We start from the raw sequence: 21951 nt of genomic DNA, 5'->3' as shown, positions 1-21951 counted from the left end.
AACTTCGACGGTATTGTTTTCGTTCGGTACCTCTCTACTCCATCAAGCTTTCCATCTCTACTCGGTTGTCGACGCGGGCCTTTGGGCCTTTTCGACGCCACGTGAGACTGCCGTTGATGGAAAGAAGCCCGTTTAAAAGGTGCCCACAATGCCATTCCAAGTTCCCACATACTGACAAACACTCAGTATGCAACAAGTGCCTTTCCCCAGACCATAGGGAAGAAACCTGCCCAGCCTGCGCCCAGTTTCGGTCGAAGAAAACCATACGGATCCGACGGGCCGCTAGGTAAGAGATGCAGCGACAGGCACCGGAACCGGACAACATCTTCGATGATGACCAAGAATTACCGGACGCTCCAGATTCGGACCTAGAGATCGTCACTGTCGAGGACTACTCGGACTCTGATGAAGAGATCCCGCCAGGGCAAATCGCGAGTACACAGCCCCCGACACCAATTACCCCGTCGCCAAAAGGCCTTAGCCAAGATCCAAAAAAAGTTTCGGCAGCCCCGCCATCCAGCTCGGCTCCGAAATCGAAACCAAAACCTTCAGAAACCCCAGGGCCAAGTACCATCATCCCTAAGAAGGTTCCAGAGCCAAAGAAGGTCGTCGACCCGAAGGGCGCCGAACCGAAAAAGGCCATACAGCCCAAAAACGTCGAGCCAAAGAAGACTGTCGACCACAAAAAGGCCGCACAGCCAAAAAGCATTGACCCCAGAAGGGTAGTCGAACCTAACAAGGACACACAGCCAAAGGGCGCCGAACCAAAAAAGGTCGCCGACCCGAACAAGCCCGCTGTACCGAAAACCGTCGACCCGGCAAAGGTCGCCGACAAGAAGGGTGCCGTACCGAAGCCCGTAGCACGGCTGGACAAGGCTATCGACCCGAAAATAAATGCTCCGAACACGCCAGTCGATCCAAAGAAGACCATCGACTCGGAAAAGAACAGTCAAGCAAAAAAGCCTGTCGAGCACAAGAAACGTGTCGAACCGAAAGATCCGGTCGACCCGAAAATAGGGCACGAGCCGAAGAAAAGCAATAAGACACCAAAAGTCGCGAAAAAGAAGGTGTTACCGACCCCAAAAAAGTCTAACACTCAACCAAGGACTGTAGAGGAAGAACTCTTCCATCCAGATCCATCAGACGACCAGGCAAAAATTTATATTAATCCAGAGACTGGTAAAGTCACAATCCTGCACAGGAAGAAGAGGCCACTGGACACTGGCACTCATTCTCATATTCCATTGAAGAAGAAGGACTTTGGGACTTCTCCCTCAAGGCCCTTCATCCCTTTCTATCCTATCATGCCTACTCCACCTTTTGCTCATTACTCTCCTTCTCACCACGGGGACAATGAGGGGAACACAGGGGAAAATCCACAGCCAGAATACGATTTTCCACAAGATCCTCAACCACAAGAGGAACCATGGGAGGAGCCAACAGACCCATATAACACCCATCCCATCCCTGATGTACCCTCTTATCCTACTAGGCCGTCACCTGCTGATGACACCGTTGTCTTCAACCAACTCATAGACAGGGCAGCGCAGTACTACAACGTAGACATGCATAATGACCCTGTTGAAGAAGACTTCTTATTTGACACCTTCCCCACTTCAGAAAAGAGTGTCAGAACACTTCCTACGTTAAAGGGAGTGTTGAAACACGCACCTGACATAGTTAAAGATACAGCCAGGGCACGAGTATTCAATCCCAGGATTGAGAAGAAGTATAGAGCAGACCCTACCTATATTAGAGGGCAGTTACCATTAGACTCACTGGTAGTGGCTAATGCACGTAAAAGAGCCAACTCCCAAACAGCGGGGGAAGCACCTCCCCCCCCATAAGGAATCAAAGATACTAGAGGCGTCAGGTAAAAGGGTAGCAGCACAAGCCTCCAACTCATGGAGGATTGCTAATACACAAGCCCTACTGGCTCGTTACGACAGGGCACATTATAACCAGCTCGAAAGCCTAATGCAACACCTACCTGAGCCTTTTAAAGCACAAGCTGATGACCTCATACAGGAGGGAAAATTCATCACAAATGCCTCCATCAAATGTGCGCTTGACGCAGCAGAACACAGCCAGGTCAATTAACACTAGCGTCTTACTACGCAGACATGCATGGCTGCGCATTTCAGGCTTTAAGAACGAGGTGCAGTCCACCATTCTTAACCAGCCAGTCAATCAGGACTTTCTATTTGGCTCTGCGGTCGACACCATTTTAGACAAAATGAAAAAAGACACAGAAACCGCAAAATCAATGGGGGCATTGCAGTTTCAGCAACACAGAGGCTCCTTTTGACGCTCCTCATGCAGAGCAACTACACGAGGAAATACCTCGCAGACGTCATCCTCATACTAAAGTAACACACAGGGTTCCTTCACCAAAAACTCAAACAGAAGAGGTTATAGGGGCAACAATAATAAGGGAACAGGACATGGAGGCAATAACACCAGAGCCTTCACTGCCACAAAACAGTGGCTTTATCACGCTACCTCCAGACCACCTAACACCGGTCGGAGGCAGACTCCAACAGTTCCTACCTGTCTGGCACGCAATTACCACATACAATAGCAAAAAGGAGCCAAGAGGGATATGGAAAGGTATATAAGGGATCGCCCTCCACTCTAAACAGTCAATAAACAACAAGATCCCTATACCTGGGGCGATTAATACATTTCAAAGACATGAGTACACATCACTCAGGTTGTATTTTTTGTTTACATACCGAGGTAGACCCCTGCTATCTATCGCAGTGCGGTATCACTCCTCTAATGTCTGATTGTCCCCACTCATTCTATTGTTCCAAAAAATTAATTACTACGGTCTCAATTCAAACAGTATCCAGAGTGATGTCCAACAAATGTCTGCCTTCTTTACTGACAGTACATCTATCCACACTTAACCACATGTGTACACACCTTAAGAGGAAAAAATGTGTGGTGGAGAGGAAGGCACCTCACGGGCGAACAACCCTCGGGGATGTTGGCAGATGTTACCAACTCAATGCCCCTTTCTCATCATCGGTTGCCTTCCAATCCGAAAAGAAAACAAAATAGGTACAACACATAAACTGAAATGCGTGTAAAGGTGCAACATAAAGAGTATCACAACATTAACTCATAACGGACAGAGTGACATAAAATCAACAGCCACACCCACTCAATCACTTTATTCTTCGTTTCAGTGTGAGCTGAAGAATTAAAAAAGAGTTTGGTAGCTTAATATCGCCTACCAGTACCTGATACCGACATGTTTCACTGCCCCACTAGTTTCGGCAGATTCATCAGGGTATTCAACACTCGGTCACTGCACCAATTTTTAGAACATCCTTTCTGGACACTGTTGCATTGAGACACAAATAAAAACCAGAGACACGCCCTGTAGTCAATATAGATTCATAGGTTTCCACATTAGAGTAATGGTTGAAAGCATATAATTATACACTTATAATTATAATTACCCCAGGCCAGCATGGGCAACGCATACCGGCTGACCGAATCACACTTTGACTCGTTTAAAAACGATTGAAGTAGCAATCTATAGGAAATGAAAGAGGACATTGTAGAACTGCCAAGCCTTATACAACGAAATTGCACATCAGCGTCAATTTCTATCGTTTTGAGGGCATGAGAGCCGTGACAACCCTACTCGCGCGTTTTAACAAATAAGCGAGGGCGCGTTTCAACCCCACGACCACATATATCATAATGCCAGGGTTCCCTTTATCAATGCGTGGGGCACAGGACACCCAAAACATCGTGCACGTCGTTATGTACAGTTGGCCCCAGCTGCGTAGTAGCGTTTTACTTAAAGTGACTGCTCGTTTGTAATTGCAGCTTAATGCAGCCGCCTACTAGCCCCCACTCCTCACCGTACGATTAGGAACCAGGACAGTGTCTCATCCCAGGAACACCGCGCTCAAGACGGCGTTTGTTTTTAAGCTTACCGGCGGAGTCCGGTCACATGGTAGATAGCGCTTGCGCATATACAGGCGTTCCAGTGTGGGACAGTGGCGCCATCTTAGAACGGCAAAATCCAATGCCTAATGCTTAAATTCAATGGCCCTGATACCAGCAACTACCTCCAAAAGGCCGGACTGTAAATACTTGCAAACAGTCACAGCACTGAATAACATACGTGTATATATCGGAGATATATTTTATATTTTATATTTTTGCCAGAGATTTCACGAGGTGGTCGTCTGTGGATCCATCAATAAATAATAGCGCAACCTTAGAATAGAAACAATTCTCATTTTGCATTTAGTGTGTAGACTAACATGTTGCGCTCTCTCATCAACGTGTCTCCTATGTAGCACTCGTTACACCCGCGGCAAGCATTGGCACTAGGCACGCAGCGCACAGCATCAGGCAATTGAGCCAAAAACTGAGACTTATGGCGGAGATATATATATATATAAGCAATTACCGCAAATTACCACCTTGGTTGCAGCCAGGCACGTCAAGGCACTGTATTAGCCAATTGGCTGTGATTTGGATGTTATAACTAGAACTCATCGGGTGAGAGGTATGGATACCTCATGAGGCAGGGTCTAGGTGGTATCCCACTGTCTCTCATTATCCCATAACGTGATCAATTACCGTGCAAGTCCATCCATGACAGAGCAAACCAGGCACATTTCTGGGCAGAATCAACAGCCCTCAAGATTGACGGTTGATCAACAAGGAGCACTTACCAAAAAATGGGTTGGAATTGTTTACAGCTAACTCACCCTTAGCGGTCTATTTCACTCGGTTCCACTCAAGGATTTCCTTCAGGCCTACACTGTCACTGCGTTCTCTGTATATCCATCTGGCTGCTTTACTGAGCAACGCTGTTTCCATGTTCTGTGGATTGCCTTTTATTACCTCCAACACAGTCCATGTGAAATCGTGTTTTTCTTTGTGGCAATGTTGTACCAACTTTGTGGTCAGTTTGCCCGCCTTGATAGTACTAAGGTGTTCCTGAATGCGCACCTTGATTTTTCTCGTGGTCAGGCCAAAGTATTGGAGACCACAGCAGCATAGCAGTCTATATACCACATGCGTGGTGTTGCAGTTGCTAAAGTGGTTAAAAAACCATACTTTCCCTGTGCTCAAGGTCACACTGTTGCTTTTTTTAGTAAGGGGGCAAACCGAACATGTCCCACAGGGATAATGTCCCTTGGGCAAAGTAGACCGATCTCTTTTGTGTGGTACCGGGGTACGGGTATGGACTAGTTTGTCTTTAAGGTTAGTTGCTCTCTTAAAGGCAAACCTTGGTGGTGGCATACGGAAGTCTTTTGTGGATAGTAAGTCCCAGTGTTTTCTGATAGACTGCCTAATTTTTGTTGCCATGGGGTCAAATGTCATAACCACCGGGAGGCAGTCTCTTTTTTCTTTCCTTGTGTGTTCCAGCAGGGCACTCCTGGGTGTATTCAGTGCCCTTTTTCTAGCGTTCTTCACGACTTTACTGGGGTAACTGCGCTGCACGAGTTTTTTTGTAAGATCTTGTGATTCTCTTTTAAATCAACTCCTGATTCTAAGAGGAGACCTTGCATCAACCTTAAACCTGAGAGTTCAAAAAAGATGGGAAGCCAGTAAGCTGGCCCATTTTGAATATAGCGAAGGGGCGGGTAGATTACTGGCTTGGAAAACCAAAGTAGATCAGGTCCGGAACAATATAGTATCCATAAAAGTAGGAGATAACATCTTCTCCACAGATGATGAAATTAGGACAGCTTTTAGGGAATTCTTCCAAGAGATATATCAGGAAGATAAGGTTATTCCATCTGAGGACATTAAGAGCTGGTTGAATAACATCACTTTACCCTCTTTTTCTCTGGAGCAATCACAATATTTGGATAAGCCCATCACAGAAGAAGAGGTGAGATCAGCCATTAGGAAGGGTAAGAAAGGGAAGGCTTCCGGACCGGATGGTTTGCCAACCGAATTATATAAAATCTTGGAATCGGAAATTGTTCCCTTCCTCACGATTTTGTTCAATCAAATCCTTGTAGAAGGCGTATCCCCTCCGTCATCATGGGATAATGCCTCAATTACCCTCATTTTAAAACCTGGTAAACCTAAAGAGGCTTGTGGCTCTTACAGGCCAATTTCCATTTTGAATGTGGATTATAAAATCTTTACCACAGTTTTATCAACTAGACTGGCCTCTATCGCCCCTTTTTTTCTTCATACGGATCAAAAGGGGTTTTTGAAAGGGAGACAACTTTACGAACTAACTTATGACCTGATTGGAGCCATAGATATCGCAACAACAAATAACCTACCATTGGCCGCCCTTACGCTAGACGCGACCAAGGCTTTCGACAGGGTTAATTGGGGATACCTGTCGGAGGCCTTGGCTAAGTTTGGTGTGGGGGAGAGGTTCCGTACGGCAATAGGTCTCGTCTATGGTAATCCATCTGCCTGTCTCCTCATTAATGGTGACCTGTCGAGCCCTTTTTCTATCTCTAGGGGCACCCGGCAGGGGTGCCCGCTCTCTCCCTTGCTCTTTGATTTCTACATTGAGCCCTTTGCTCAACATCTAAGGGAGGAGACTGCCATTAAACCATTTTACTATCAAGGCTGGATGAGAAAGGTAGCTTTATATGCCGATGACGTGCTTATATTAACATCCGAGGTCTCCACTGCTCTTCCGGCAATTTTGAAACTAGCTAACACATTCGGACAAATCTCGGGCTATGAGATTAATGCCGCGAAGACGGAAATGCTTATATGGAACGATGAGAATGCTGTAACCGAGTTGCAAGTAGGCAATTCACTGCGATATCTAGGCTTGACGATAGTCAAGGATATCAATAAACTTGTCCATGTAAATCTATCTTCAGTTCTTAAAGAGTGCCGTAAGCTTCTACAATCATGGTCACATTTGCCCCTTTCATTACTTGGCAGAGTTAATCTCATAAAAATGTCCATCCTTCCTAAAATTTCTTTTTTATTTAACACTATTCCTTTATATTTTGATCATGCTATCTTAACTAAATTCCAATCCAACATTTCATCCTTTATTTGGAATAACCATCTTCCACGTATCGCCTGGAAAAAATTAAGACGGCGACGCGACAAGGGTGGATTAGCGGCACCAGATCTAAAAATGTATGCATGGGCCTTTCAATTGTCCCATTCACGAATGTTGCTGAAGGTCCCTTTGGGTTCTGGGGTAGGCCATATGTATGCGGCTATGCTGGATGGGGAAAAAATCAATCGTTCTGGTTTTCTTTTTAAGTTTGGTAACCCTAAGTTTTTTAAAAAGATTAAACTGAAGATTCTACAAGGTCTGGCTAAAACTTGGGCTGAAGTCACGAAAGTTATAAATCTAAATTATTTTTGTGAAAAAACACCGTTGTGGGGGCTGCCTGAAAATCCTACCTGGCTCGACGATACCTTAGCCATCCCCCTCAGACGGGCAGGTCTTGAAGTCTGGGGAGACCTCTTCTTCGAGGGGAATTTACTTTCATGGGAACATTTGCAAGCTAGGGTCGGCCCTAATCTTTCAAGATTTAAATACCTACAGATTTATAGTTGGACCGTGGCCTATAAAATCTCCACCGCCAACAAGAACAAAGCTAAACTTGGAGGGCACAGTCAACTTGTTTCTGATCTGGTAGTCTGCGAGCCAGCAAAAAAAGAAGTATCTAAATGGTATAATCTTATTTTGGTGGAGTCGGATGGGGACTTTATTCTACCGGAGTCAACATGGGGCTCAGTTTTGATGAACTACAACCTACAAAATCTTTGGGTAACTTCTTTTGAACTTCTGTGGAAGATTGTTAAATCATCTTGGCTTCGCAGAAACCACATCTTTACCCTCTATAGGGCATATTACTCCCCTCTCAGGTTATCTAAGTTTGTAGGAGGAGAGCTAGTGTCCTGTGCTAGATGTGGATTGACTGCTGCATCAGACACACATATGTTTTTTGAATGCCCACTATTAACTACATAATGGGAGGACATCAGAAACTATCTTACAGAATCACTGGGTAGCCCGGTTACCATAGATCTGCCTTTAGTGATATTTGGGGTATCTGAAGGTCTACAAAACCCAGCTAAGTGTCTAGTATTCTATGCTATGCTGCTCGCAAGAAGGGAGATATGCAGAAAATGGAAAGACTCTTCACCCCCTATATTTAGGGATTGGCAACTCTCAGTCTTGCAGACCTCCCGTATGGATTTGGCTAGATCTGGCAATCATAGCAAAAGGGCGTTTTGGTATCTGCTTTCTTGGCTCCATTGATCCATCCGGGTATTTTTTTTTTTTTTTCCCGGGTCCTATGATTGATCTCCTATGGTACTTAAATATTTTGTGCCTATGGAACAGCCGCTAACCGGTTCATGCCCGGCCCCATTTGGCTGCTAAATTACCCCAAGGTTTGCCACAAAATGGTAAATCACTGACCTCGTGCCTACTGGGAATACAGATGACAGCTGAGGGAAAATGGCCCCTAGAAGACTCGTTTCCCTTCCAGTTTACAAGATAAACTGAGACAGCTGTTTTTGGAAATTCCTTTTGGCACTTAGTCTATATGGTGGTTATGAGGACAAAAAAAAAAAAAAAAAAAAAAGATCTTGTGATTGCTCCAGGAAACCACTCGTACTGGAGCAGTTCCTCCTGTACCTCAGGAATTGGCCCACAGGGAGGTTGTCACGAAGGGCTCTGGGATGATACGAATTATACAAGAGGAGTGAATTCCTATCAGTTGGCTTTTGGTGTACCCTGGTGCTCTGGCCACCCTCCAATCCCGTCTCAATGTCAAGGTCCAAATAGACCGCACTGGTGCGGCTGTAGGTCCACGTGAATTTGAGGCTCTCATCTTGCAAGTTGAGCCATCTCAGGAAATCCCCTAGGGATTCTTCAGTGCCCGCCCATTTGTTAAAACGCGCGAGTAGGGTTGTCACGGCTCTCATGCCCTCAAAACGATAGAAATTGACGCTGATGTGCAATTTCGTTGTATAAGGCTTGGCAGTTCTACAATGTCCTCTTTCATTTCCTATAGATTGCTACTTCAATCGTTTTTAAACGAGTCAAAGTGTGATTCGGTCAGCCGGTATGCGTTGCCCATGCTGGCCTGGGGTAATTATAATTATAAGTGTATAATTATATGCTTTCAACCATTACTCTAATGTGGAAACCTATGAATCTATATTGACTACAGGGCGTGTCTCTGGTTTTTATTTGTGTCTCAATGCAACAGTGTCCAGAAAGGATGTTCTAAAAATTGGTGCAGTGACCGAGTGTTGAATACCCTGATGAATCTGCCGAAACTAGTGGGGCAGTGAAACATGTCGGTATCAGGTACTGGTAGGCGATATTAAGCTACCAAACTCTTTTTTAATTCTTCAGCTCACACTGAAACGAAGAATAAAGTGATTGAGTGGGTGTGGCTGTTGATTTTATGTCACTCTGTCCGTTATGAGTTAATGTTGTGATACTCTTTATGTTGCACCTTTACACGCATTTCAGTTTGTGTTGTACCTATTTTGTTTTCTTTTCGGATTGGAAGGCAACCGATGATGAGAAAGGGGCATTGAGTTGGTAACATCTGCCAACATCCCCGAGGGTTGTTCGCCCGTGAGGTGCCTTCCTCTCCACCACACATTTTTTCCTCTTAAGGTGTGTACACATGTGGTTAAGTGTGGATAGATGTACTGTCAGTAAAGAAGGCAGACATTTGTTGGACATCACTCTGGATACTGTTTGAATTGAGACCGTAGTAATTAATTTTTTGGAACAATAGAATGAGTGGGGACAATCAGACATTAGAGGAGTGATACCGCACTGCGATAGATAGCAGGGGTCTACCTCGGTATGTAAACAAAAAATACAACCTGAGTGATGTGTACTCATGTCTTTGAAATGTATTAATCGCCCCAGGTATAGGGATCTTGTTGTTTATTGACGCAATTACCACAGACAGGTGGGTGAGAGAAATTATCCAGTTTGGTTGTTGCCTAGAACTGACTTCTACACCACCAAACATACCACCCAGACACCGTCCAATGTCCACAGAACACATCACCCTGCTCCTACAAGAGGTGAAATGCATGCTGGAAAAGGGGGCCACAGAGCCAGTCCCTTTCCACCAGCAAGGGGCAGGAGTATACTCCCTATACTTCCTTATTCCCAAGAAGGACTGTCCCCTCAGACCAATATTGGACCTCAGACCCCTAAATCAATACATACTGTCGGAGCACTTCCATATGATCACACTACAGCAAGTGCTCCCGTTGCTACAACAAGGAGACTTCCTAGCAACACTGGACCTCAGGATGCGTATTTTCACATACCTATCCATCCAGCCCACAGAAAATATCTCAGGTTCACAATAGAGGGGCAACACTACCAATTCAAGGTTTTGCCCTTCGGGGTTACCACGGCTCCAAGGGTGTTTACAAAATGCTTAGCGACCGTTGCAGCACATCTCAGAAGGCAACACATCCATGTGTTCCCTTATCTAGACGATTGGCTAATACAAGCAAAATCGTACCAACAGTGTGCAACACACACGTCTCAAACACTTCATTTGCTACACAGCCTAGGGTTTTTGATAAACTACCCAAAATCGCATCTGCAACCATCACACACACAACAATATCTGGGAGCCACCATAGACACCTCCGTGGCAAAGGCAAACCCAAACTCAGCGAGGATAGCCAGCATGCAGATATTTATTTGCAAATTTCTGCCACAACACTCTCTGCCAGCTCGAGTCTTTATGCAGCTCATAGGCATGATGGCCTCCTGCATATTCATTGTCCCCATGCCAGACTTTAAATGCGTCCCCTACAAGAGTGCTTAGCACGGCAGTGGAACCAGGCTCAAGGACAACTAAAAGACCTAGTGTTGGTAGACAGTCGCGCTCACAACTCTCTGCAGTGGTGGAACCCACAAAACCTTTCCAAGGGGGCGACTGTTCCAAGAGCCGGTTCCACAACTAGTACTAACAGTGGACGCATCACTAACAGGCTGGGGAGCCCATCTCCTTCAATACACAGTACAAGGGCTCTGGACAATCAAACAAAAGAAACTGCATATCAACCAACTAGAGTTGCTAGCGATATTCCTAGCCCTAAAAGCATTCCAGAAATACTTGTACAGCAAGACTGTGTTGATCCGGACGGACAACATGACCGCAATGTACTATATCCAGAAACAGGGAGGAACACACTCTCCACAGCTGTCCCACCTGGCACAGAGCATATGGAAGTGGGCAATTCCAAAAGAAATTTTTCTCCTAGCAGAACACCTTCCAGGGAAGGACAATCAGATAGCGGACCTGCTCAGCAGGCACAGCCAGCAACTACATGAATGGGAGATTCACCCCCAAGTTCTCCAACCATTCTTCAGAGAGTGGTGTCACCCAGAGATAGACCTGTTTGCCACAAAAGAAAACTCGAAATGCCAGTACTTTGCCGCCAGGTTCCCACATCCGTTGTCGCAGGGCAATGCGATATGGATGAACTGGTCAGGCAGATTTGCGTACGCTTTTCCCCCAGCACCGCTAATCCCGCTGGTGGCGCGCAAACTGCGGCAACACTCACTCACACTAATCCTAGTTGCTCCCACATGGGCGAAACAACCGTGGTACACAACGCTCCTAGAACTTTCAGTAGTTCCCCATCAAAGACTGTGCCTCCCACCCCATCTTCTAACTCTGAACCATGGAGAAATCAGACACCCAGATCCCAATCAGATGAACCTAGCGATCTGGCTCCTGAAGTCTTAGAGTTTGGATACCTTAACTTGCCTCCAGACTGCATGAACATCATTAGGGAGGCAAGACGACCAACTACTCGAGCGTGCTATGCAGCTAAATGGAAGAGATTTCTTATTTACTGCAACAATAACCAAATCAACCCATTAGACGCTTCCATACAAAACATCATATGTTACCTGCTGCATCTACAAAGATGCAACTTAGCATACTCTTCAATACGACTACACCTCGCTGCTATAGCAGCATACCTTCAAAACAGGCAACACCTTTCACCAGCAATCAAAGCCTTCATGGAAGGTCTAAAAAGGATGATCCCTCCAAGGCACCCCCCTTCCCCTGACTGGAATCTAAATATAGTGCTTACCAGACTTATGGGACCTCCTTTCGAACCACTACACTCATGCGAACTACAATTCTTAACGTGGAAGGTAGCATTCTTGGTTGCCATTACCTCACTCAGAAGAGTAAGCGAATTACAAGCACTAACAATCCAAGAACCTTTCATGCAAGTACATGCCAACAGGGTGGTTCTTAGAACAAACCCCAAGTTCATGCCAAAGGTCGTATCCAATTTCCATATTAATCAATCAGTAGAACTGCCAGTATTCTTTCAAAATCCACAGTCAGTAGCGGAGAGAGCCCTACACACATTAGATGTAAAAAGAGCTCTACTTTATTATGTGGACAGAACTAAATCATTTAGAAAAATAAAGCAACTATTTGTTGCTTTTGCACCACAACACAAGGGAAATCCTATATCAAAGTCAGGAATAGCCAGATGGATCGTTAAATGCATTCAAATATGTTATCAAAAGGCAAAACGCACTATAACCGTCCCCCCAAGAGCACACTCTACAATAAAAATGGGGGCATCCATGGCTTTCCTAGGGAATATTCCCCTTGAAGACATATATAAGGCAGCCACATGGACCACCAGACACATTTTCACAAAACACTACTGTGTAGACGTGCAAGCAAAACAGCAAGCTGCTGTAGGCCAGGCTGTCCTCAAAACTCTTTTTCAAACTGCTGCAGCTGGCACAGGTAACCACCGCTAGAGGAGATACTGCTATACAGTCTATGCACAGATATGAATTCAGCAGCCCACATGCCTCGAACGGAATATGCTACTTACCAGTATGCATCTGTTCTTGGCATGTAGGGCTGCTGACATTCATATCGCCTGCCCTCCTCCCCGGTGCCTGTCGCAGCTGCAGCATTATCTTTGGCACGGCCATCTCTTACTTTACTATCTCCATCTCTGCCACAATGGCGAAAAACAATCTGAGGATGGAGAAGATGCCCATGCGCACTGTAGTCCAAGGGAGGAGTCACCTTCCTCGTGATACTTCGAAGACTCTTCCAAGACAACAAAGTGCAATCATCCAGACCCAACACTAGGCGGCGATCTATGCATCAGATATGAATGTCAGCAGCCCTACATGCCATGAACAGATGCACACTGGTAAGTAGCATATTCCTTACCAGCCCCAGTGCTGAATAGTAAAGACTCTAATCATTACATAAATGACATACTATTTCCAGATACTAGGCTGTTGGTCTGTACAAAAACCTTCTTTTGCCTCCGACGACAGGGAACTCTTGTTGCCCGGGTCTTAGGCCCTATTACAGAGTCTTTTGTCTTTCTTTTCTTAATGCATCCAGGCACCAGCCGCTCTGTATTGTTTTTGCCTCTTGGACTTCACATTATGTGTTATGTACACACTTTGCTTTGTATGTCAGTTCCCGGACGGATGTGTATTTGGGTAATATCCTCTTAAAGAGAGGACTTTTTGCTTGCAATTGAATGTCTGGTAGCAAATTCCTTACCCTTTATTAGTAATTACACGTTTAAACATCATCTTTCTAGTATGGAGTAAACCGAGCGCAGTGTACCATTTTGTTGCGGGTGTAGCTCCTCCGGATGACTCCTTCACCATCTGCGTCTCTCATGGTATCTCCCTACCTATATGTGAAGAGTAGATACCTGAGGTGCAAAGGGACGCAGATCCATTCTATTGTGCATGTGTAAATGGTAGTGATGCCTGTAGTCCAAGCACTTGTGGACACTGGTCAGTTGTGTTCAGAGTACGATATCTTGTCTCTTTGCTAACCTCCTCACTCTTTTATGTTCCTAATACCTACAGGAAGTGGAGTTTTGGTTTCCGCTTGTGACTGTCTGTGTTTGGTGTTGCGGTCTAGGTCTTGCATGCTCAACAGGCCGGCTTCCTCGCCGCCATCGTGCACAATGTGGACTCCGAGCGGCTCCTGAACATGGTGTGGAATGATGGTAAGGCCTAGCAATTTGTGTCCTCTTCTCAAAACGGTTTCAGACATTGAAAGGAGTGACTGCTGTCGAACGCGAATAAATGGAAGAATACTCTGGGTATGGTTGCTATACACAGCTTGATGTCACTGGAAACCACAGATGTAGCCATTTGCTTTCTTGTTACAAATAATTGTTGTCAGGTGTGTTAGTGCAGGGAGAGTGAACCAACACCTAAAATCCCAGAATGCTCTAATTTGTTACATGAATCTCTGAATGGAGCAGTTCTAAGGAATTATTGCAGAGTTGAGAACTCTCCTGTAATAAGTATGCATAAAAAACAGAATCCTTTTTTATTGGACATCTGGTATGCCCGTTTGACAGCAGCTTAGTGTGCATGCCCTGCCTGCTCAACCTTAACATCACACTCTGACAGCTGATAGAAATTAAATGATACTCTTTCTCTCTTTTCTCCCTCCTTACTTCATGTCATCTCATCTACCTCAGCCCGCTCTTTGCTGCATGCCTGTGTATCGTCATATTTCTTCCTCTGTCTTACCTATGCCTTCCTCACATATCTCCCAGTACACCTGTCTGCTCCACCTGTCGCTTACAACCTCAACTATCTATTTACGACTCTGTGCCATCATCTACATCTCTCTACCTCACCTGTCTTCCTATTTCCTTTGTCTGCGCCTCAATCTCTGTTGCCATCTCTTCTCCCTTTATCTCTTCTCTATCTACTTCATCTCTTAACCACGACCTCACCTCTTTATTTCTCTTTACTTCTCTTCACCTCTTTTCTCTCTAGGAGTCTCTCTGCCTTTTCTGTACCTCACCATTCTCTACATCATGCTTCTACCTCATTTATCTCTACCCGACCTCACTCTTTCTTCCTAACTTCTTAACTTACCTCCCTATTCATTCACTAGCACATCTCTCCACCCTCTTTTTCTATTTAACTCTGTATCCTCTACCGCTCTTGTCTCACTACCTTTGTCACCCACCTCTTTTAATACTGCTATCTTTTTTTTCCTTTACTGCTCTCTCATTTTTCTCTGGACCTCCTTCTCTCTACCTCACTGGTCTCTATAACTCTTGACCTCACCCGAATCTCTTCTTCTCTACATCATGCTTCTCTACCTCACTTATCTCTACCTCGCCTCAATTTCCACCTAACCTCTTAATTGACCTCCCCATTCATTCACTACCACATCTCTCCACCTTCTTTTTCTATTCAACTCTGTATCCTCTACCCCTCGTATCATTACCTTTTTCACCCCCTCTTTTATTAATTCTGCCTTTTTTCCTTTACTGCTCTCTCATTTTTCTCTGGCCCTTCTTCTCTCTTTCAGCTCATCCTCTTCTACCTCACCAGTCTCTACATCTCTCGACCCCGCCCGTATCTTATCTTTTCTACATCTTGCCTTCTCTTGATACTTCTTTATTCCCCTCGCCTACGTCTCTCTACGTCACCTCTATAATTCACCAGTTTTCTCTACACCTCATTTCTTCTATCTACCCTACACCCCTTTCTACCTTTCTTTCTGCCTCACTGCTCTTTACCTAATGTGTCTTTCTATTTTCTATACTGCTTCGCTTTTTGCCCATGTTCTTCATGGCCGCTCTTTACCTTTCATCTCTCTATACTACTCTCTCAACCTCACCTCTTTATTTTTCTACCCTTATCTCGCTAACCCCCATCTTTCTACTTTACATCTTTACTTTTTAAAATGTTCTCCCTATTTCTGTTTCTCTTTGCTTCTCTTCCTCTATCTACCTCTTACCCTTTCAGTCGGTATCTTTTTTCGTAGTTGCCTTGCCTTTCTTTACCTTATTGCTCTCTGCCTCATCTCTCCTCTCCCTCTGCTTCACCTCTCTTGATATACTGTTCTATTGACTTTTTTGTCCTTCTCATGTCTCTCCACCTCCCATCTCTTACTCAGAGTCAAAGACCATTGTATACACATAAAAAGGGGGGAGGTGGACAAAGGGGCAGATAATTAGGTGGAAATTGGTTACATTTCACTCAGTGGAATGGTGATATTCCAGCCACGAGGGGCAGCACATCTCTTTACACAGAGCTTACTACTACATGTAGTGATGAGCGTGGACAGAGGTTGGCAAAAGGAGTTCACTGTTCGACATAGTTAAGGTATTTTACCAGTTGAGAAGATATTTTACCAGTTGAGAAGAGGTATGTGTTAATTTCACATATACAGATATTGCACGCCTTGCCTCGCCTGAGTCCTTGGTGGCCCCTCAGTCTGTAGTGCCGGGACACCCCCGTTGGGGGTAGCCGCACGCTTTACAAGCTTCTAAATAAATAAATCAAATAATTGCAGGGTAATTAATTACTAATATGCAATTTTACCACAATTAACCATGAGTTGGGCAAGAGCTGTACTTGGAGTTGCGTTGGGAGATAGCGTGGCAGTGTCGGTGATTGACAAAATCAAGCTATTCACATCTTTTTTAAAGGCAAAGAAAATAGGTGCTACTCCTAGTTTGGTGCAAGCTGTTCCAGGGGATATACCAGAAGAGGAGAAGGTTTGTCTTTTTCTCTGAATTGGACACCTTCAAGATTAGTTGGCTGGTGCTTTGGGTGGTCCGAGTGTGACCACTGAAGGAGAGTCAGTTGTGTCCATGAATTGTTTTGGAATTGATGCAGCAGTGTTAGAGGTTTTTCTCATCCAGGAGGAGCAGTCAGTAAAGTTTTCTGGTGTGGTGGTAATGTGATTCCATCTTCATTCTCCTGTGCCTCATAGTGTTGATGTGTGAAAATGTTTTTGGAGTGGGATAAGTTTGTAATCAAAGGATGGTATGTGTGTCTGAGAGGATGATTGGGCGCTCCGTTGTGTGAAGGGAGAAGAAACAAATGACATGTTTTCCAACCAATTCCGTGCTTAATAAGGAAAAAAGTTACGTGAACATTGGCTGCTGAATATGCAACACTTTGATGGAAAACGGTATTAAAAAAATCAAACATTGATCTTTTATTCTAGATTTACAGTGTTTTAAATAATGTTCATATCTTCTGGGAGCCATTTTTGAGGCGAACCAGCCTGTTTGTATTTGTTAAATCTATTGCCGCCCACCCAACACCTCACCCATGCCGAGAAGATTCATAAACGTCTCTTGTTAGTCTCAATCAGGATGGTATACCCACATGCACTGTCAAGGTTGCAAAAACCCACCTTTAGCCCTTTGTGTCGCACCGAGCATTTGTCCTCAGACTCCGGTCTGCATTGTCGCAACACTTACTCTTTTATTCAGCTATTATTCTTTTGTGGGTATAGTAGCTTAGTATCTTCATTTTGTTTGGATTCCTTACTTAAGCTGATTCAACTAGATCTTGAACCTGCTGCAATTTGGAATAAATGCTGTGTGTGGAAATAGGACCATTTAGATACCATACACAGGTGTGTGTGTGTGTGTGTGTTTATATTCATTCAAGGGGCCCTGTTCCAACTTCTTTGCATGACCTGGTTTGGGGAGGGCTGCAGTCCCTATTAGATTCAAGATAAGTGCTCTTGGGTGGCTCAGTCTTGCTTCCTCATTGGTTTCAAGTCTGTGTATTCTGCGTTTAGTACGTTCAGATCTTCCCCAAAAGGTTCTGCGAAAGCAGCACTGCCCTATACAGATACCAGTCTTATGATAATGCCTCTTTCTGCTTAGACTTCTGTGCTACAAACCCTTTGTTTGTTTCGTCCTACAGATGAAATAAAGAAGCAGATAGTTATTCCTTCTGTCTTCGTTGGAGAGATGACATCCGAATACCTGCAGAATATCTTCAGCTACCTCAAAGGGTAAGGGAATATACCACTTGCCCATATTTCTTGATTTTAAAATACAATGCTGGCACGTGTCTGTGACAGACTTGGACAGTCGTCTAATTCTGAGAAGGAAAGGTGTAAACAGGCATCATACTATGCAAGTCAGCACTGACGCACTCCACCCTCACTTGAGCAATAAATGTGTCTCCTTATGGCTGACTTTGATCTACATGCTTCTCCTCCCTCCCTCTGTTCCACTGTTGGTCCTCGCTTGCCTGTGCCATTTTACATTGTTTACTACAATATGTAGCTTCAGTTCTAGCACCGTTCAAGAAATAAATTCCTTGGCCTCTACATCACCACAGGTGTCAATGTGAGTCAAAGTCCCTCAACCGTGGCCTCCCAGCACTGGCACACATTATTACCCTTATGCACCCCGTGCTCTCCACGGGCTAAGATCCTTGCAAATTTATACATGCAGCGGTCACCCAAATCCGGGGAAGCCTTGCACAGGCCAAGAGACGTTATGTTTTATGTTAATGTGGTTTGTATATCTCAGCTTATGTGAATGCTTCTTGGTGTTCTGGAATAACACAACAACTAAACTAAGACTGAGAGCTGAAAAAATCAAATGGGAGGCCAGGGATACCGACAAATAACAGAGTAGGGAGGAATGAGAACAAGAAAAGACACTGTTTACTGGTCAAAGAGCCGGGTTTTCAGACTCTTTAGAAACTTTCACAGATACGATTTTATGTACAAGGGCAGGGGAAGTGCATTCCACAAGTTGACAGCTGCAGCAGAAAAACCTCTGCCTTCAAAGGCAACTATCAGGGCAGGGGATGTGGCCTAATGGCTAGAGCGGTCGACCTCGAAGCTGGGGAACTGGGTTCGAGTCTCGGCAGGGGCGCTCAACATCCTGTGATTCTGGGCAAATCACTTAATCTCCCCGTGCCTAATAAAATAAAAATGAATGTGTCCATCTGTAACGCAACTGGTGCTCATGTAAAGCGCTCTGATATGATACCTTTGGGTTGAGTTTGTGCTATATAAAACTTCAAAGAAAACCAAAAAAAAAATCTGTCCTGCTTTAGGTACCTCTGGGAATGAAAGATGGGCAGAACTCAATTGGTGTTGTGATCTGTGCCATTGATATATCGACCTGTGATGACAGTGGGTTTAGTAAGCACTCTGCTATGCACGAGAAGCCATGGAAGTGATTTAGAAATAGGACTTACATGGTCATGTTTTGGAACTCCTGTAAGTAGTCACCCTGCAGTATTTCGCATGAATTATCACCTATTGAGAAGCTTCACTTGACCGCCCAGGTGGAAAGAGTTGCCATATCCAGTCTGGACTGTACTAAGACATTCAATGAGTGGAATGGCTACAGAGTAGTATCCTCAGTTTTGGCTTATATTTCCAGGAAACAGCTGATGAAAACCAAGGCCATTTTGGTGTACAGCGAATAAGAATTATCGGAGAAATGCCAAAATGGAGTGCATGCTTTGATGTCTCCGGTGGAGAGCCTTCACGACTGGCCATGGTGTTGGGTTCCAACCATAAACGGCATTCCTACTGGAACTCGGTCACAGCCAGGTTATATTCCAAGAAATTAGCTGCCCCCACAAGCGTATAACTCGCTGACAATCCTCCAAAGTTGATTGTGCACCTGTGTCATCCATGGCCACGACTGCTTGAGAAAGGCAGAAGATCAGCGGTTTGTCTTCAGCATTCTTGTAAACATGGACTCTGGCCTCCTGGAGCCGGCGGGCCAGGGGCAGCATGCAGGCGTGAATAACAAAGATGACAGTGATGATCCCTGTAGGACACCAAAGTGATTGTCTTGGCTTCGGAGCAAAATAGTGGGAAAGAGCCACTCACAAATTATTTTAACCATTTAAGTACAATGCCATTGAGACCGGCTCTTTTAGCCTGGAGAGGAAAGTAGTGGTTGGTGGTGCTGAAAACAAAAGATGCAATGGCATCAGCACCTGACACCACTGTCTTCAGCCAATCTTCTAAGGTCTTCTGTCACTGGAGAGATATATATTGTGTTGCTGCGTCCCCGAAGCAAATCGGTCTGGATTTAATCGACAGCCCAATATTTTCGGCTTAGCTTTTGAGCTCCGCGAAGACCTGGTTCTTTAGCGATAGTGAAGGTTTCTTAAATAACATTATCACAGTTGTTAAATTTCCATGCTTTGGAGACCAGGTCTGCTCCACAGGCAGAAAGTGGTATTATGACTGTTAGTGTTCTGGACTTTGGGTGATTTTGAGAGATTTGTCCCATCAGCCACACCAAAGGTGCTCATGTTGGCCGAGGAGCAAATGTTGTGGCACATCTAGAGTTCCCGGCCGTGTGTGTGTGCGTGCAATTTTTGAAACACCACCCTCTGACCTCACGCCTTTTAATCATATGTTTTTATAGAGCAGTGTTACTGTGTGGATGGGGTCCTTGGACAGTAACACGGAGATGACTGCCAAAACAATGCATTTACCTTCCTATGCAAGCAATAGCTTACTGGCACAGTAGAAAAAGTCAGTCGAATATGAACAATGCTAAAGCAAACAAATAGATTTTGGTGAAAAAATGAAATCAACTTTGGTTAGAAACATTATTCTCTGATTGAATGACCATAGAGAAGCCTTCTGTGGTTTTTCTGTTCATATCCAGAGCTGTGCTCCTAGGAATTCTGTTAATGTCAAAACAGATTAGTAACAATTTATAAGATCAATATAACAGATCATGAACTGTGCAAAGGAGTTACACGTTGGCTGTATTGACTGATTAGCTGATTCCTTACTTGGGGACAGTCCTTGCCAGCAGTACAATGAAAAATGACAGCAATCCTAGTTCTTGTGACAGACCCGAGTATCTGGGATGTGCTGCCAGTCCTCCTTGTTCAGCGAGCTTCAGTCGTATCTCTGGGAGGAAATCTAGACACACCTATTCTGTACCTGGACAGTTCATCTATCTCGCAAGACTAAGTTAAACCCTTTTGTGTAAGGGCTAAACATGTACCACAGATGTAAATATAAAGGTTAGCTTTATCACTGTTACTTGACATCATAAATGGCATCTTGAGTTTGTGACCTCATGTTGCGTCCTCTGGTAAATGTCTTGTTCTGTTTATACCACAATTTTCTGGCATTTACTGCCTGGGATGTTCGTAGTCAACCTTGCATCCCTCAAGCATTTCAAAAATGTTTTCTTATTGTTTGTCGTCTCCACTGCCTGCGAATGTCTCTTTGCAGAATGTTACCTTTGCCTGTTCGATACCCGCTGCAGACATTCTAAGCTTTCCTCTCTCTTCACAGCGCTCATGTTGTCCTGGTTCCTGAGTACAACTTCCCTCTGGGGTACTACCTAATTCCTTTCATCGGCGTTGTGGGAATTGTGATCATCGTCATGTGCACCATATTGGTGAGTCACTGCAGACCATAGTGTGTCCCTTCTATCCCCAGTGATACTGTCGGGGGATGGAACACGCCAGGGTTGAAGTAGCAGCTGCCTGTCTAACAATGTCCTGAAATCACCAAATGCTAAACTGCATTGGATATTGAATAGGGTTATCAGATCATCTCATGATTTGTGAAAGCACGAGACCTCTGGTATTTCCCATTATGGAACGTTGTAGGCTCTGTCGGCCCAAATGAAGTGAACTAGGAGTTAAGCCCCCAGTATGCACTACGTGGTCAAAGCCAAAGAATGGAAACATGTTATGTAAATGTAACTTATTGAGCCCACGAATACCCGGCGGTGTCTTGGCGTCAAAAACTAAAGTAAGCCCAAAAGATCAAGAAACTTGTTCTGGAATAACTAGGTATTAAGACTCTTTTCTAAATGAGGCAAGTAAACTTGCAGACATGATATGCATTCCATGATTTGGCCGTGCCATAACCAATGCTTCAGTCCCCCCAGTTACAGGTGTGAATCCTGGGAACCATCATAGTAACTGTCTGCCAGGATAATACCAGAAAAAAATATTTTTTAGGAACACCGGTCCCATATAATTCAAAGTCTTATAGGCTAATCATAGCGCCTTAAACTTGATGCGACTCGCTACAGGAAGCCAGTGAAGCCTCTGGATTTCCTTGAAAACTGACTCCTGCTCAGGCAGATTTAATAGGAGTCTCGCAGCTGCATTTTGTACCATCTGCAGTTTTTAATGTTATT

At 44.6% G+C, this 21951-nt stretch overlaps 1 protein-coding gene across 1 annotated transcript in view; it reads left to right on the top strand.

The window, feature by feature from the left end:
* RNF167 (ring finger protein 167) overlaps nucleotides 1–21951 on the top strand; it is a 265889-nt gene that overhangs the window by 95932 nt on the left and 148006 nt on the right. Inside the window, exons 5-7 of the mRNA XM_078669765.1 lie at nucleotides 13932–14019; nucleotides 17714–17804; nucleotides 21093–21198. Of these exons, the coding sequence (XP_078525891.1) occupies nucleotides 13932–14019; nucleotides 17714–17804; nucleotides 21093–21198 (285 nt within the window). The remainder of the gene's footprint in view (nucleotides 1–13931; nucleotides 14020–17713; nucleotides 17805–21092; nucleotides 21199–21951) is intronic.

This window comes from Lissotriton helveticus, chromosome 12 (genome assembly GCF_964261635.1).
Source record: "Lissotriton helveticus chromosome 12, aLisHel1.1, whole genome shotgun sequence".
In the NCBI taxonomy this organism is placed as follows: Eukaryota; Metazoa; Chordata; class Amphibia; order Caudata; family Salamandridae; genus Lissotriton; species Lissotriton helveticus.
This window is presented reverse-complemented; position numbering and strand designations above follow the sequence as displayed.